This window comes from Gymnogyps californianus, chromosome 2 (assembly GCF_018139145.2).
Source record: "Gymnogyps californianus isolate 813 chromosome 2, ASM1813914v2, whole genome shotgun sequence".
NCBI classification, from domain to species: domain Eukaryota; kingdom Metazoa; phylum Chordata; class Aves; order Accipitriformes; family Cathartidae; genus Gymnogyps; species Gymnogyps californianus.
The window spans coordinates 47,734,937-47,751,330 of NC_059472.1; the positions used below are offsets into that span (position 1 = coordinate 47,734,937).

The 16,394-nt window shown below is 40.2% G+C and overlaps 1 protein-coding gene across 1 annotated transcript in view; it reads right to left on the minus strand.

The window, feature by feature from the left end:
- Nucleotides 1-6,355: 6,355 nt before the first annotated feature.
- MEP1B (meprin A subunit beta) overlaps nucleotides 6,356-16,394 on the minus strand; it is a 30,368-nt gene continuing 20,329 nt past the window's right edge. The window contains 6 exon segments of the mRNA XM_050892268.1: nucleotides 6,356-6,417; nucleotides 7,401-7,602; nucleotides 10,033-10,297; nucleotides 10,752-10,934; nucleotides 12,665-13,132; nucleotides 15,612-15,827. Of these exon segments, the coding sequence (XP_050748225.1) occupies nucleotides 6,400-6,417; nucleotides 7,401-7,602; nucleotides 10,033-10,297; nucleotides 10,752-10,934; nucleotides 12,665-13,132; nucleotides 15,612-15,827 (1,352 nt within the window). The 3' untranslated portion in view covers nucleotides 6,356-6,399.

Here is a 16,394-nt window from a genome sequence, read left to right on the forward strand (position 1 = left end):
CCAGATGAGATGATAGATACTTTCATTTTCTGTTTCTCTCCTTACCTTCAGGTTACCCTGACAAATCCTTTCTGGTGACGAAGGCTTGACAGTAGCAGCCAGAATGAAACCTAACTCTTCTAAGGAGCAACAGAGACTCCTACCACAGTTAATAAACCAAGTTTATTAAACAACTTAATAACTACCAAACTTAATAAACTAAAGCTTACTTAACAAACTAAACTGAAGTTGCAATGTTATTTTATCGAATTTATAACGCTCTGTTCTGAACAAGCAAACATCATTTACATGAGTGAAAGCTGCCTCCAAACCCAAGAGTTCACAACATGATAAGAAGTATGAAAAAAAAAAAAGCAATCACAGATGAAGAGGGAGATGTGCTGCTGACAAGATTTGATCTGGCTTTTTGTAGCATAGACTGCATGGATCTAGATGGTGTCAAAAAGAAACCTCAAGGGCAAATGCACGTACACAGAGCTCTAACAGAACAAGATGGCTGGTTCCAGTTACATATTAGTAACCGCTAAGCAAAAATGCTATCATTAAGAAGATAATCAAAATGTTCCGTCAAACTGTTTAGAGATAAGATTCAAATTTGATAAAGAGCACACAATCCTTTTTTCCCCATGAGTATTGCATTGGAAGAACAATCATGTTTATGTACTGTAGGATTAAGCGTTGCAACCCTGGGAAACAATGAGGTTTGATTTTGTTCTTTTAAGTTCCAGACATTCAAGTTAAGCTTCTTTGACGCTATTTTGTTTTCACAGTAGGTGAAGTCAAAGGCAGAGATCAAGCATAGGCCGTTCCATCTCAGGTGGAAGGAGTTTAGGAATTCATGAGAAAATGAAAATGAAAACTGGAATGGAAACCTGTCTGCAACTTCTATGATACCAGTTATAGTGTACATGTTTTAAGTAATAAACTTTGACTGGAGAGGGTGGAGGAAAAAAGCATTCAATGAAAAAATAGAAAAAGGTGGCACTGGTGATGGTTTTGAAGAAGTTTAATACAAACAAGACTGATCCATATGCACTCCAGAAAATTATTAATTTGGGAGTAAGAGGGGTGATCAGTCTGAATTGCTGTGGTCATTGGTTTTTTCCCAGTTCATTCTGTTGATGCTCAGAAAGGGGAGAGGACAAGGAGAGCAGCCACGTGGAATCTGTCTGCTGCAAAAAATTCATAATCTTCTTCTTGCACAAAACAAATTATTAAAACTTGACTTTAGAGCTGTCTTTTGTAATAAACTAGAATATATGTAGTTGAAAGAAGTGGGAAAATGAGATCACTGTATATTTAATTTCTTTGTAATTTCATAACACAGAGCAAAATACAGATATTTTGCCATTACTGCATCAAATACTACAAAAGTCTCTAAGCAACAACTCTACATTTGAGAAACAGCAATTGAATGTTCAGAAAAGGCAGTTTATTTGGTGGTTATCTTCTCCTTTTGAGACATGACTATCTGTACTACTGGTACTGAAGATAGCTTGAAAATGCAGTCCAAGTAGACAGGAGAATTAAGGTCCTATTTATGAGAATCAAAGGTACTTTAACTGACACGTGGCATCTGTGTCTTAGCAAAAGCCCCTGAGCTCTAATAACAGTGGAAAAGGAGGGCTGTGGGAAAAAAAAAAAAGGAGAAATACCACTTCTCTGTTCTGATCTGCACCTAAAAAAATGACAACTCATGACTCCTGCCCTGCACCCTGGAACCCTGTCTGCCTGGCGTGGGTGGTATGAGACACCTGACGTGCTTAGCTGAAATAAGAGAGCCAGTGTCTAGGATCAGTCCCTTTTTTGCATTTAGACAATGCAGTGCCAGCCAAACTATTAGACATTATGATGCAGTTATTTGCTACTTGTGCAAAAGCTAGATTGAGCGAGCTGATCCGTGTGATGCAAATAGCAATGAAATTGGTCTAGTTTGCCTGTATCAGGAATATGAGGCTGTGTATACTGTTTAGCATAGATATTAGGTGGCATGCCTAAAAGATTTTCTGCAATGCTGAGATTCTTGAAGAACAATAAGTAGCTAGAACAACAGACTAACTTTTTTTTTTTAACTCCAGACCTGAGCCACTGACTTGAATATTGGGGTTATTTTATTTTATTTTTAACCCCATGCTGTGACTCCTGATAGACTCAGCAGTGGGGAATGAGTCATGCACACAGCTCTAAATACAATGTGCACATACTCTGCTGGGTCCAGCTGTACAGCTAGTCCGGAGCCCAGAAAAGGAGGAGCAGAGAAGACAACATTCACTTAAGCCTGGGTCTTTGCTAGGGGGGCAGCCACCGGATACCAGCAGAGACCCACACTTGAATTAGGAACAGGAGCAGGGCAGTCGACCCAAGGAGTGGATGTCCACAGATCAAGCCCTTGTTCTGCACTTTGTGGGAACCCAATAATAGGCTTTTTACACTAGTCCTGATCTGTAGAGAGTGGAATGTGCCTGACCAGGGATGCAGGCAGAACAAATCCTTGTTGCAAATTTTAACCTGAATCACCACAGTGTGAGGACGGGAAAGAGAAGTGGAACTTGGTGCAGATTTAACGCTGGTGGGTTTTACTACCATATTAGTATCTCAGTGATTTCACACAGAGAAGTTTGCATTACATTAAAGATTTTTAGTAAAACTTTCTGTGAATAAATCTGCTTTAGGAAAGTAAAGTAAACACCCAGGCTGCAACTCCATGTATGGCTCTCCAACTAACCAATGCAGTATCTGGTCTGTGATGAATATCCATATTATCCGTAAAAGTGTCAAATGTACGTCTCCAAAATTAAGCTGTTTCATTAAAAATAATAGATGCAGTCCTAGTAACCGTGTAGGAAAAGTCTTTGTAAAGCAGGGAAGTCAGCTTCAGAGGAAAGCTGTAGGACCTGGGCTGGTGAATCTTCATTGCTGTTTTTACAAGAGGTGACCATTACTGAGGCATTGCAACTTTAACCAGTTAAATTACAAATCCAAGTAAAGCATCTACTCATAAAGAAGGAAACTCCAGTTGAAATGCTTCATTTCCTAAACCACATATGTACTTTTAATCTCTCACCTCCTTTCTTCACAGAAAAATACCATCACTGTAAGTCAGTTGTGCTACAGCTTTTTAAGAAAAATGTATTTGTTCAGGAACTTGAGCTAGTAGTATAACTTTTGTGATTGACAGACAGTAAAGTGCAATATTGAATCTGATGCTGGACTTCCTCAGTAATTTTTCTGCATTGTAAATTGAAAAAAAAGTATTTTCCTCTTGAGTATTTTTAGGTCAGTTAATGACATTAATAAAACCTCAGTCTCTTTTGGCTCTATGGAATCTGCACACCACTGAAAAGTGAGTTGTTCATACTCATTGACCGGGAGATTCAGTTTTAATTTGTGCTCTTCACTGATTCCTGTTTGAAATGAATAAGCAGAAGCTTAAGGTTTTTTCGCATGAAAGTTTACCATTTCAGGATATACCCTATGGAATTTGTATCTTGCACGATGTATTGTAATAGATTGCTCTGTGTATTAAGCTCTTTTCTGATGAAAGCACAGGTAAGTATTTATGCCATTTCAGTCACAAATCTGGTAGTTCACGTTTGAAATTATGAACTGCTCACTATTTATAATGTTAAGTATTTTAGCCAGGGTTGAATTTATGAACAGTCTCATTTGTGTCTTCTTAACTCCATGTAAATCTATGTGCATATCTTAATTGAAGGCGCATTTGGAGGATTATTTGCATGAAAACTGCTGATGAAGACATGTCAAAATAGGAAAGTTATTTTAAGACAACTATAGTAGGGTATCTTCCTATCTAGGATGTTTGTTAGCTCTGACAAATCTTTGTTAATTTTGTCTGGCTGTTTTCATGAATCTTTGGGTTCCGACAAAAGCTAATAAAACCAGCTATGAATGCTTTAAATATAACTACATTTCAGAGAATATTAATCAGAGGAGGACTACATATTTAATGTTGGTACAGAAGCATACACATTTGTTGCTTTGTGCCGTGCAGTAGCATTCAGAGGAAGACTAGTTCCCTTATCAAATTTTCATACATTTGAACTGCTCTTGCCCAGAGTTAGGGTAAATTGCATGACAAATGTTATGGTCATCAACATCCATTCCAGGGAATCAAAGTAGCTGCTGACCTTTAAGTGTGAACATATTCACATACCAGTCTACCAACCATCTGGTGTGACCTGACATTTCTATTACTGGCACTCCCGTCTCTTGCAGCCCCCCTCCAAAACACTGCAAATGTGACGATCTGTGCCCATGGTGACTGCCATCTTCCTCTGCAAAGTGTCCTCAAGGAAGTACACTTTGCTTCCTCTGGCCCTTCTCCTATTTCCATGCCTACTCTGTTCTCCAAATCCCACTGAATTGTAGCCCTCCTTATCAAGGGTGTTAAGGGAGACACCAAATCCAACAGACCCAGGATCCAAATCCCCAGCCAACGTGCCCAGCCAGGAACAGTCCCAGGTGGTCTCTCCATCCCAGTCCCAGGGATGCAGCTGCTGCTGCTCCTGCTTGCAGGTCTGACCTGTAGCAAGGTTGAGCGTGTATCCAAAAGACACACTCACACACACACACACACACCCACCCCACACACCCTAACATGGCTGGCTGCACAGACTGTCTCACACACACAGAGAGCAGTGCAGGTAGCACAACCCACCTATAATGCTACCCAAACTCACACAAGTGCAGACAGCCCCACCCTCTTCCTCCTCTCCAGCCGATCAGGTGAAAACACGTGTGCCCTCATTCCCCACATCCGTAAGCACACCCATGTTCACAGCCCCCTTGAATGTTAGCACAGCCTCTAAACCTGTTTAATATCCATGCCTGGACCTGGGGTCCTTTAACTGCTATGCAGGTCACCTCCTACTTGCCAGATAGAGCAACGTGATGCTTGCTGGCGAAACAGATGCGTACGCTCACACACTCATCGCATAAGCACTCCCACAGTCACAGATCCCTTGAATATTACCACAGGCTCTCAGTCTGCCTAATATCCATGCCTGGACCCTGGGGTCCCTTACCCCGACCACTGGCTCAGACCGAGTCCTCCAGATGTGGAAATGTTTCCTCCAACTCACCAGCTAGTCCAGCCTGAAGTTTGCTAGTGAATTATACATACACATACAAAGGATTAAATTCACTGAAGAAATATAAACACATCCAGGTCTCTCCAGTTGCCAGCACTTAGACCTCTTACACACCCACATACAGCATGATCCCTCCAGTTGCTGCCACCCAGACCTACAGCCCTGGTGCCCACGGTCTGTTCTCCAGTTGCTGGCACTTGGACCTTTCAACACATATACTACACACACTAGTCCCTCCAGTCACTGGTGTTTAGACCCACAAGCCCTACGGCCCAAGTCCTGCGGCCCACAGTCCCTCCAGTTACTGGCACACAGACTCTTGCATGCCAGTCCCTCCATGTGCTAGTACCTAGACCCACAAGCCCTAAGACTTGTGGTCTCCTCTGGTCATTGGCACACAGATCTCTTTTGCAGGCTGGTCTCTCCAGTTGCTGGCACCATTTTCCCACACTAGTTTCTCTCTGGCCCACCGTGATCCTCGCCCTTTTCTTTGAATCCTTTGGCCCTTCCCATAGACTTTTACATAAGTCCACAAGCCTCTTCTGATAGCCCATATCCCAAGCAGCATCAAGTTTCCCATAATACTCATGTTAATCATGTTTCCCCCTTCCTATTAGTTAAAAATTGTTGTTCAGGTTGACATTCTTGAAGGCTCTGCCTGAGTAGTTCCTTTAATGGACCATCAATCAGCGACTGAAGCATTCCGGGTCCTCATTATCGTCTCTGTTGTGACTTCCTCGTTAATGTTTGTGTGTCTGGGTGGTTAATTTATCACTTTCCTCATTACTTATTATTTCTTTTATCGTGAATAGATCACAACCAAATAACTTAATGAACCAGATGCTCCCACACTCCACATACCCTCACACTACTGACTGACAGCTGTTGCAGGACTCAGAACCGCTGGGTACCCTGTGATTACAGGGTCCAGCTCCCTTTTATTATAGACATCAGTATCATGGTAAGACAGCAAACCTAGACTTCACTGTGTTGATTGAAAGTCGGGATGCAGTTTTACATGTTTGCTTCATGTTCTGGTAGACTTAAGGGACAGGGCAGGCATGTCACACAGCATATTTCCATCTTTCTCCATTGCATGGCGATACACAACACTGGCAGACACTTTACTGACTTTAGCACAGTATTTTATCCAGATGACGAATTATTTTCCAGACTTTACAAACCTTTATCATGATGGTTGAGATAAAAGTAATAGAAAGAACGACGATGTAGTTGTGGTTTTCCAGTGACGTTCATCTTGTGTCTTGGATGCTTGTTTGCATTATCTTCAGAAGGATGTTTTATTCTAAATGGGGAAAAGAAATAAAACAAACCCACATCTCAAACGCATGTAGGGAAGGGAAATATGTGTATAATGTAAGAGCATTACTTACAAAGAAACCAAAATAATTTACTGGAAGGTCATAAATTAGCAGTGTCAAGTGTCTGGCATTGCACAGAGCTACTGCACCTCAACAGGACATCACATAAAGAATATTAGGACGAAATTCAAAATGGAAGTCTGCTCTCTGGAAGGCCATTCCCCTTCAGTTTGCTTACAAAATTTCTCCTGTGCCTTGTGAGTCATGAGGCACTGAGCCTAAGCTATGTCATTCTTGCTATTTCCAAGTCTAAGTCTCTGTTTAAACTAAGAGTCCGGATACCGGGACTTTATGAAACTTCCTATCAAAACCTGCCCAAATGTCTCTGCTATTCTCTACATGGCCTTTCTGATCCAGTCATTCAGATGATAGTTTTAACCTGCTGTCTTCTTTTAATTCTACTTAAGTCATGATTTCCATGGCTGCTTTGTTCCTTGCATAAAAAATGGCCATTGAATTGGGAAACTGATTTTTAGATTTGCTTTTTGTTTTGACATTCTGGGTTGGGTTTTTTAGCACCATATCCAGATGTTTTAAGGGGAGATCTTTAGTAGAAAACACAGTAATAGATGAAATACAAGTCCACTAAGCAGAAAACACGGTTTAGTTAAAAATTGAAAATGAGCCTCCTTGTTCACACTCTCCCACACAATGTAGGCTGCCGTCGGGGCAGTAAGAGTGGTGGAGGTGGAGGAGGAGAACAGGTTTTGAATGAAGTGGCTTTTTGGTATTTCATAAATTAGTAGCACTTAATGGAGCTCTTTAATTCCTAAGCTGGAGTCTTCAGACTTCAAAAATGTTGACATCTTCCAATTTACTTCTTACTGAATTTGATTGTTTACTTTTTAGTAAATATATATGTGTGTGTGTGTGTGTGTGTATTTGATGAAAGAGGCTAAATACTTACTTCTTCTAGAGTCAGGCTCTCCCTAGTTTCCTTTCCATGGCTGTATTTCTTTTTAAGGCACACTGCAGTTGTGATAGTGACAATAAGCATTACAACAAAAACAGCTATGGTTGAAGAAACAGCTATTATAGTATTTTCTTGAGTTGAGCCTTTCCTTTCACACTTTTCTCCCATGTACCACCAGTTGTCACCTGCTGCACATCTAGAAAGTAAAAGAACAAACATCTGCTATCACCTAAAGATTAAAGGCATGAAAAGGGCTATTTAAGAAAACCGGCATCTCTGATGCACTGTTTCTATATCCCAAAGCATAATGAAGTTATTTTAAAATGGACTTCTATTTTAAAGTTGTCTTGAGTGGCCCACTGTCCTTACACATCTGGATGTGCTCTTTTCAGCTTCCCGCTGTTTTACAGGTCACGTCTTCAGAGGGAGCCTTTGCCAGAAAACCCAAGTGCCATCCTGATCCTTTTGACTGCTTAACGCTTGGCCGCAGCTGATCTATAGAGCTGCTGCTACAGAATGGTCGTCTTGTGTTACCAATAGAGATGCCCTCTGGATCACTCAGTTCACTTACCTGCTTCCTTTTCCTTGAAGTTTATAGCACTTCTGTTGATAGAAAACTCACTTTCTGCTCCATGAAACTGATACCTGTCACTAGGACCACTGTCATGTAATATTTGCTTCCATTATTACTAATTAGCCTCATATCCTGATGCAGTTCTGCCTTTTTCATGTTCAGCTTTTACACAAAGCCCTTCTATCTTCTTCACTCAGTCAATTTAAAAAAGCCTTTATGGGAAGGAGTTGAATAAGCTCCTAGGGCAAGTGGTCCAGAAGCTTTACACTGCTATTTTTATCCAATCAAGCCACATTTACTACCTTACAGAAAACTTCATCCACCTGTTTCCTCATGTGTTCTTCACTTTTAATTCTAGGCTCACCTTATGCAGCAACTTGAACCTGTGAGATAAATGGGATGGAGATCACAGGCCAGACTCTCAAGGCATCTCTGACCAGACAGCAGCTGAACCAAAGCTTAGGTGCAGGAATTCCCCAGTTCAAGGACTGAGCTACCCAAAGGTGTTCCCACCACATTTCCCTTTCACTGCTCAGTGCTTCTCCACTAGTAGATGTGGTACATTCTGATCAGACCTTCTCATTGCCAGAAGGAGCTTATTTTCAAATTTAAAGAACTTGTATGAGTTGCCTCTGCCCTCCCCCAAGAAGAAGGTAAAAGAAAAGAAATTAACATCCTAGCTGCCATCTGGTTTTAGGACTAAAAACAACCTCCAGGCCTTGATTCCTTCACCTTATCCAGCATCACTATCAGCTCCAAACCATTTTATAGTGAGCATATGAGGGTCCCAATGATCTAACTGAAAAAAAATACATGTGCAGTACTGCTGAGTGCACACCTGCCCTTCTCTTTCTAACTCTGTTTGTTCCTTATGTATTTTTTTTCTAGTTCCTGTTTAAGCCATTTATTCAGAACTACCCTCAGCCCTGAAAATGAGTCCATTTGCAGTGTGCTGCAAAGATACTGACTGTTGGGGGACTTCATGTGATCTGGCTTAAACGGAGTTCTGTATCACATTCCCCCTCATTTCCCAGTAGGAAATCGGAGCAGAAACTGACCGCTGGTCACACACTTCTCTAGGACAGAAAGTAGGTCACATCATAGGCACTAGCGCTTCAAATAGTCCAGAAATGACAGAAAATAAATGTTCTCTTTCCATAATTTCAAAATCAGGCATAACATTCAGCGTAACTTTTTTTTGTCTTCTTGGAACAGCTTCTTGACATTTACTCATATTTGTGGCCTGCTTCTGATGGGTTGCACAAAACTTGTTTTTTAAAAGGTTTCTAAATGGGGAGATGTAACACTTAATGATTCATCCTGCCTCTTGTTGCTCTCAGCCTTTAGACGTTTGCCTCACAGCACTCCCCCAGTCTACCTACCCTGGCACAGCATCACATAAGGTTACTATCTTCAGCCTTAGAGCTTGTTTGAGAGCTGGAACAATGCTAATCAGCCAGGTGGGTTACATAAATGTATCCACAGAGAATTAAATAAAAGTTGATATTAATTTTTTTGCAGGGCAAACAATCTTTTTAGTCCTCAGCCTTCGTTGCTGGTTTCAAAGGCAAGCAACTACACTTTCGTAATTCATGGTCATAATTTGCACTACACGATATTTCTGAATGAAATTCTAAAATAATGTCTATGCTGCTTCCTGCCTGAGAAGTATTAAACATCTTTTCTACTGATATAAATCCTCTTTTGTTTCAACTGCATTTATATTTAACTCTTCTAAATTTTGCTATAGGGACTTCTAAGGAGATGCACAGTCCGTTTTATGACATTGGACTAATACATTACTGAAAACAATAAACATGTTTAAAATATCATTTACAGGGAAGTCAAGCAGAGTACTTCAAAATGGTCAAATGCTGAGGTTAGGAGCTTTGTTGCCTAAACTGGTCATAAGTTTAGTCTTGCAGTAGCAGTTGGAAATATTTGCCTTAATCAGCTATAGTCTGTCTTTCCTTTCACTAGGAACAAAGATTTATTCTACTAGAAACTTTCATTACTCATCCTAAAATTGCATTTGAGTGAAGAGACAGTTACCTGCACACCGGTGCTCTATCTACAATAACGCAGACCCCATCATTTTCACAAGGGTTGTCTGGGCAGAAACTGGGGACCCCTGTCTCCGGCTTTTCCGTCAGGGTGACAGAGGCTGTTGTGATGGGTGTTGCCGTCGTGGTAGACCTAGTGGTAGGCTTGGTGGTGGCAGTGGTGTTAGAGGTAGGTTTGGTGGTGTTGGCACTGGCTGTACTCGTAACAAAGGTGGGTGAAACACTTGGCTGAGTTGACAGTAGATGTGATATATCTGCATGATAAAACCACAAGAAATAAGGTCTTTACTTCATGTTATTTTTCCTCTTATTCTGATGATAAGTTCTAATAATAAAGAGCAAAGAGCCTGTCTACAGGTATAATGGATAAATAGTCTTTTTTACATTTCAGGAGCATGATGTATTTTGGAAATATCCTCTAGATTTTTTCAGAAACAGATAATATTATTCAAAGTACTCTATCCAAAATAATTTGCACAGGATTAGCATCATTTTATACACCTTCACATGAGATAAAGGAATTATACAGTGCATGTACTTATCCACAAATTTATTCAAACATATGATTTGACTTTAGATACATGCGTAGTTCCAAAACTGCTCATTTGCAAAGTACATCACGTGTATTTATATCTACAGCACTAGTGACTTAGTATGTGACACTCCATGTTTACTGTATCATAAAGAATATCAGCTATGTTTACATACCTTCCATTGTTAAAAGAATATAAACACTGTCGTCTTTAATAAAGTTGCGGCTTCTAAGTCTCTGATGAGTTAAAAATGCACTCGTTCCACTTCCTGGACCTCTCATGAATGCAGTTCCATTGGGAAAAGATGCTACGGATCCCACTTTATCTGGCCTATCCCAAAGATAAGTTGGTGAGGAATCTGGAAAAAAAAATCAACTGAACGTGAGTGTGGGACCACTCTGGATTTCTTTCTCAATAGGGTCCTTTCCTTCTCAGATAATCTCTGCTGCAAAGTAGTACTAAGGCCTCTCTCAACAACCAAGACAGACTGTGTCCTACTTTGCCTGCTTCTGCTTAGTTGCTCACGGATATCATGAATACAGAGAAGACAACAAATGATCTGAAACTCAAGGAGTAGGAGCAATGCTGAACCTGCCTACAATACTTGCAGATTTTTTTGCCTGAGATTCCACACTGATGAGATGCACAAGACAACGGAGATCTTCAACGGCTTGGTTTAGCCTGAGGTATTGAGAAAAGAGCCTGCTGTAGATGAGGTTATTGGAGAGCTAGTTGAAAACCTGTTGTATTTTCTTTTTAGTTCTTTTAAATTATAGTGGGCAAGAAGATGAGTAGCACATGAATCATCTGTAAAATGAATTAATTCAGTGCTTTGCAAAAAAGAGCATCCCTTGATGTGGATGTGGGGTGGAGGGTACTTGAACAACTTGAACGGTCACAGGCCACGGATGTCCCCTCCATCAAACCCTGTTCTAAATCTCATTTGTCTCAATTGTCTGTGAAAGTATCTGACAGAGGGAGAAGAAACTGCCTGCTTCAACACCTCTGCTGGTTAGAGAAAGGATAGGAATTACAAGGCTTCTCTTGGGAATCTGTGGCTATTAGCAATATATGAATAAACAAGGGAGAAGGAGCAGAGTGCAAACAGACTGCATGTCCACAGGATCAGGGAAGGAAGAGGGCTGAGTACTGTGTCCATAACAGCAGAGAGCACAGGGAAAATGTCAACCATCTATGGAGGACCTGGTGCGATGCATCTTTCATTTACAGGGGAGGCCATTTAGTCTTTCTAGATTACCCGCATTGTTTTCACGTAGAGACAGTGTCATAGAAAAATGAATGTAAATCATACAATTTTTAAAATAATACTGTGAATTAGACATTTTTGTGCCTTCCTTCCTTGACTAATGTTATGGTCTGAAAGCCCAGGATACTAATTCAGTGGTGGAGGTGGTTTCTTTTGGCAAAACCCTTATACCGATGCAGAAAGTAATTTTGGCTTAAATCCAACCTTCATCCAATGATGAATATGGGGGTTTTCTTTAATATCTCTCTTTATAGAGATTCCTACCATTTCTCAGAGTTACATCTTTACCTCAACTGCCTCCTTTCCAAGTTATTCTGGACAATTGCTCCTTATCTTCTCACACCTTGAATGAGTACAGATTATGTAATATGAATCAGTACTTTGTCCATCTGGAGATTTGCGCTGACACCACTGTACCTTTTACAAGGAGGGAGGGGCTTTGTTTAATAGCTGCACTTTTATCTGGTATTAACTGTGTGTATTGTTAATTCAGTATTTTTCTTTTCAAGGCTTCTGGAAAACTTCCATTCTCATTAAAGCAGATATAAATGCATCTTCACAGAGCGTATGAAAGAAATTCTAGGAGTGGATCATCCACCTGTTTCTTATGCAAATCAACTTTGAAATCCAGGGTTCCAGCTTAACCTACTTGTATGTTCAATTTTTTCCTGTCTGTGGATCAATTATATTGTTGCTGCAAACAAATGAAACATTCCAGAAGCTAAAAAAATCTGCACTAATTTACACAAAGAGAAAGTCTGACTCTTTATCTTTTGGCTGTATTTTAAATGTACTGGATAGCACGTCTGATTTTAACTAACCTGATAATTCCAGAGGGTCGGTTGTTATACTTCTTTGGTTTGACATCCGTTGACGAATATCAGGATGCTGGTCGAGCAGAATCATGGTACCTTGTTGCCACGCACAGGGCCATTGCAACTGATCATCATTCGCTCCAGAAATCAAGTGCAAGTACATTGCTAAATTAAATGGGTTATCGGTGGTACCATTTACATACAAGCTGACCTGAAAAGCATATCCTTTACTAGAGTAAAAAGGTGGGCTGTATATTCTTCCTGCTGTCCCTGCTGGACTTGTATTGAGGAGATGTGTGAAATTTCTGATATGCCAGACATGGTGGGGACACTGAGTTTCTGACAAGTTGATGTCGTCAATAGAGAGGCCTCCGTTTGATAAGCCGCTTCCTCTCATGCCTTGAAACACAACCCGGAATTTACTTGTGACATTCAAAGAAACATGATGGAGCTGCCAGTAAGTCACAGGTGAACCTGAAAAACAAGGGTAGGGATTTCTGAGTAAGCAGTACAGTCAAACACTGCACAGGTCTACAGACCCTATACCAACGCTATGTAAGAATTTCTCAGTTCCACTGGCACTGATGTGATGGAATATTTCTCCTGTAGATGTTAGGTTTTCATTGCAAGATCATATTTTCTCAGTTCAGTTTTTCAACAGATTTAATATGCATAGCAGCTCTTTAATTTGAGTGAAAACAGTGTTGATGGTTTTTAAGACTGCTTTTTCTTTTATATTTTTAAAGAACATTGCATTAAATTAGTATAAATGTTGTGATAATTAACACACAGGTGATGGCTGTCACCTGTATTATTAAAAAGAAAAAAATTCAGAGCGAAGTATATTCAAATAACTAAATAACAACATGTCTCAACAAAAAATGCTGCAGAGGATTCTGGGAACCTAGAACTACAAGATTTGTTCATTCAATTGGTTTTGTATATTTAAATGGCTTGTCAGAAGTTTGCCTATGCAGAAGCACTATTCACCCATCAAATGATTAATGGTACTAAGTTCAAATTAAAGCCAGTCATTTGCAAAACCTACTTCATGTGATAAAGCCTCATTGCAAGTCTGATACTGCATCCAAAAGTGCCTGCACGAGCAAATTCCACTTGACTCCAAGAGCAGTGTACACGAAAGCAAAGACCTCTGCACAGTGGCCTTGTAAGGCAGGTGAAAGTAGGACATCCTTTGCTAATAGTATGTGCAGCAAAACAGTTTCTTTTTTTGCCTGATTTATGTTCACCTGCACGGAAGACCAGACTTTCAGCTGCATTTATGGAATAAGCAGTGCCAATCCCAGGTACAGAACTCACGCTTCACTTTCCTAACAATTCTAAACACAACACAATGGATCTCAGATATGAGTTTTAATTTCTTGCCATTTTTCATTACCATTATAAATAGAAGGAAAAAAAATAAACCCAGAAACAAGAACAAATGCACCCCCCAGTTTTCCATTAAATTGCCTTCTGCATAAACTAGAGGGGTTTTTAACTGCACAGATTATATGCAAGACTGGGGTTTCTGACTCATGTTCAATGAGCAGATCAGCTACTGTGCTGTAAAATGTCCCAACCCCACAGCCTCCCCTGCTCCCAGCTGAAGGCAGCCACAGCTACCACAGACCAGCAGAAAGGGTTCAGGGCTTGTCCCTCAGCCTCTCGAGCATGGTGGTTCAGTGCAAACCCATAAGCAGCCCAGCCAGGATGTCAGATCATGGCTGGAAAGGGCTGTAGTGTCACTGTTTCTTCCAGTTGGTTGACCGCATTGGTGAGGGGAACTTCTCACATGAGAGAAGTGAAACAGCTTGGGGGAAAAAATGATCTTAAACCATTCCTGAAAGATTTACCAGAGATTGTCAAAGTAGGGTGCTCATTTGGACACACATATGAGATCAGAGACTTAAAAGGAAATTGTGGACTTGAGAACGCAGGAATGGGAGATGGCACCTAGTATACATGAGAGAGTATTTGTGAAGAAGACTGAAGTGTGGAGAAATTAATCTTGGCTTCAAAGTAGGGTTCGAAAGAGTTTGGAGGGCCCAGACTGATCTGAAATCTACATCTGCCTCAGAAGCCCTGACTATTATATTAAGGATTCCTGATGGCACACACAGATGATGAAAGCATCAGGGTGAAGAAAAGAGTGGAAAAAAGAAAAGAAAAAGAGGCATGAGCAGCAGCTGAGCCTAAAGGGACAAAAAGAGACAGAAGAGTGAACTTGATACCTATTTAGTAAAAGAACTTGCTCAGACCCTTATGTAACCAGAAGATTGAACTAGTTGTAGCTGTAATGGAGACCAAGTAATACTTAAATATTTGAGAAAGTAATTTAGTCATAAGGTGACTTTGGCAATTCTAGCTTAAAGAGCTCTTGTCCATTAACTGACCTCAGTTGCTCATTCTGTAGGCCATAGGCTCCTAAAACCACAAGAACTTAATTTTCTTCAAACTACAACTCAAATCATGATCTGCTACCCATATATTTCAGTTTTTTCAAACCTTTTTTAAAAAGTAAGTTAAATTTTATTTATCTTTTTTAAATTGGTATGTTAGGTATTCCAGAGCACTTATACTTTCAATTTCTTTATTATTACTTTCGTATTCATTGTAATTTACTCTAATGACCAACTTCATCTGTTGCTATTGATACCAGCAATTCTAGAACAGTTAAAATGAGTGCTCATGAAATTTTAGCTATTTTGGTGAGAAAACTATATTGATAACCCAAGAGTTTGTAATTTGTGGTAATTGATTATATTATAGGAAAATGGCTGACTGAGGATCCATCAAGTATAATTTCACCAGCAGAGAATCAATTACATAGTTAGAGAAGAAGCCAAAGAATAACGTTAGGAGATGAGTCACTTTGCTACAATATTTTCCCCTAGTACTTTGAAAAGGATATTGAGTATAGATTAAACCAAAATGCAATTTTATTCCATACCTTTTATCTCTTCAATGAGTCTCAAAGTACCATTCGGATCGGCTGAAGTATACTCCCTGACCCAGACATACAGCCGGTCGCTTTCGTGACCGCTGTTATAGAAATAGAATTGTAAGCACTGAAAGCCCCTTTTGGGATACAGAATTCGGCTCTCCAGGATAGCTGTGCTTCCCTCTGCTCCAGCGCTGGTGTTGAAATGCATGAAGTAGCCAGAATCTGTCAAAAGTCAATGAGAAATGAACGGTAGGGGAGAGAGAAAACAAAATTTTCCTGGCGTACTGGTATTCTTAACACTGTACTGTAATAACTCTAGAAAACATGGTCAAGTCAGGGTAAGGTAGATCCTGTACAAATCCTCCGACTGAGGACTGTTACCTGTTCTACTTTCTCCAGAGGCAGAACTGTTGTTCTTGCAACTTTTTTCCTCATTTGGCTGCCTCTAGCAATTTGTACTCAAAAGCACGGGCTTTTACTCTTAACCCAGTGCCAGTAATTCACAGTTGACTCTCAATCTGGAGGACTGGTTTAAGCTCCTGAACTCATGAAATTTTCTCTGACAGGTTCAGAAACAACTGGCTATATTCTCAATTAATTGTTCACCTGAGCCCTGATAATATACATAATTTCTAAATCCCAATCCTTTCCAAAGACTTACTGAGCAATTATTCAGAAAAGCAGCAGTCTTTCTGGTGTGCCTGTACCATAGGTCAGAACATTTTATATAGTTCTCGTGTCAGGATGTGACACTAAGACTAGAAAACAGATCAAAAGAAATAAGGACAT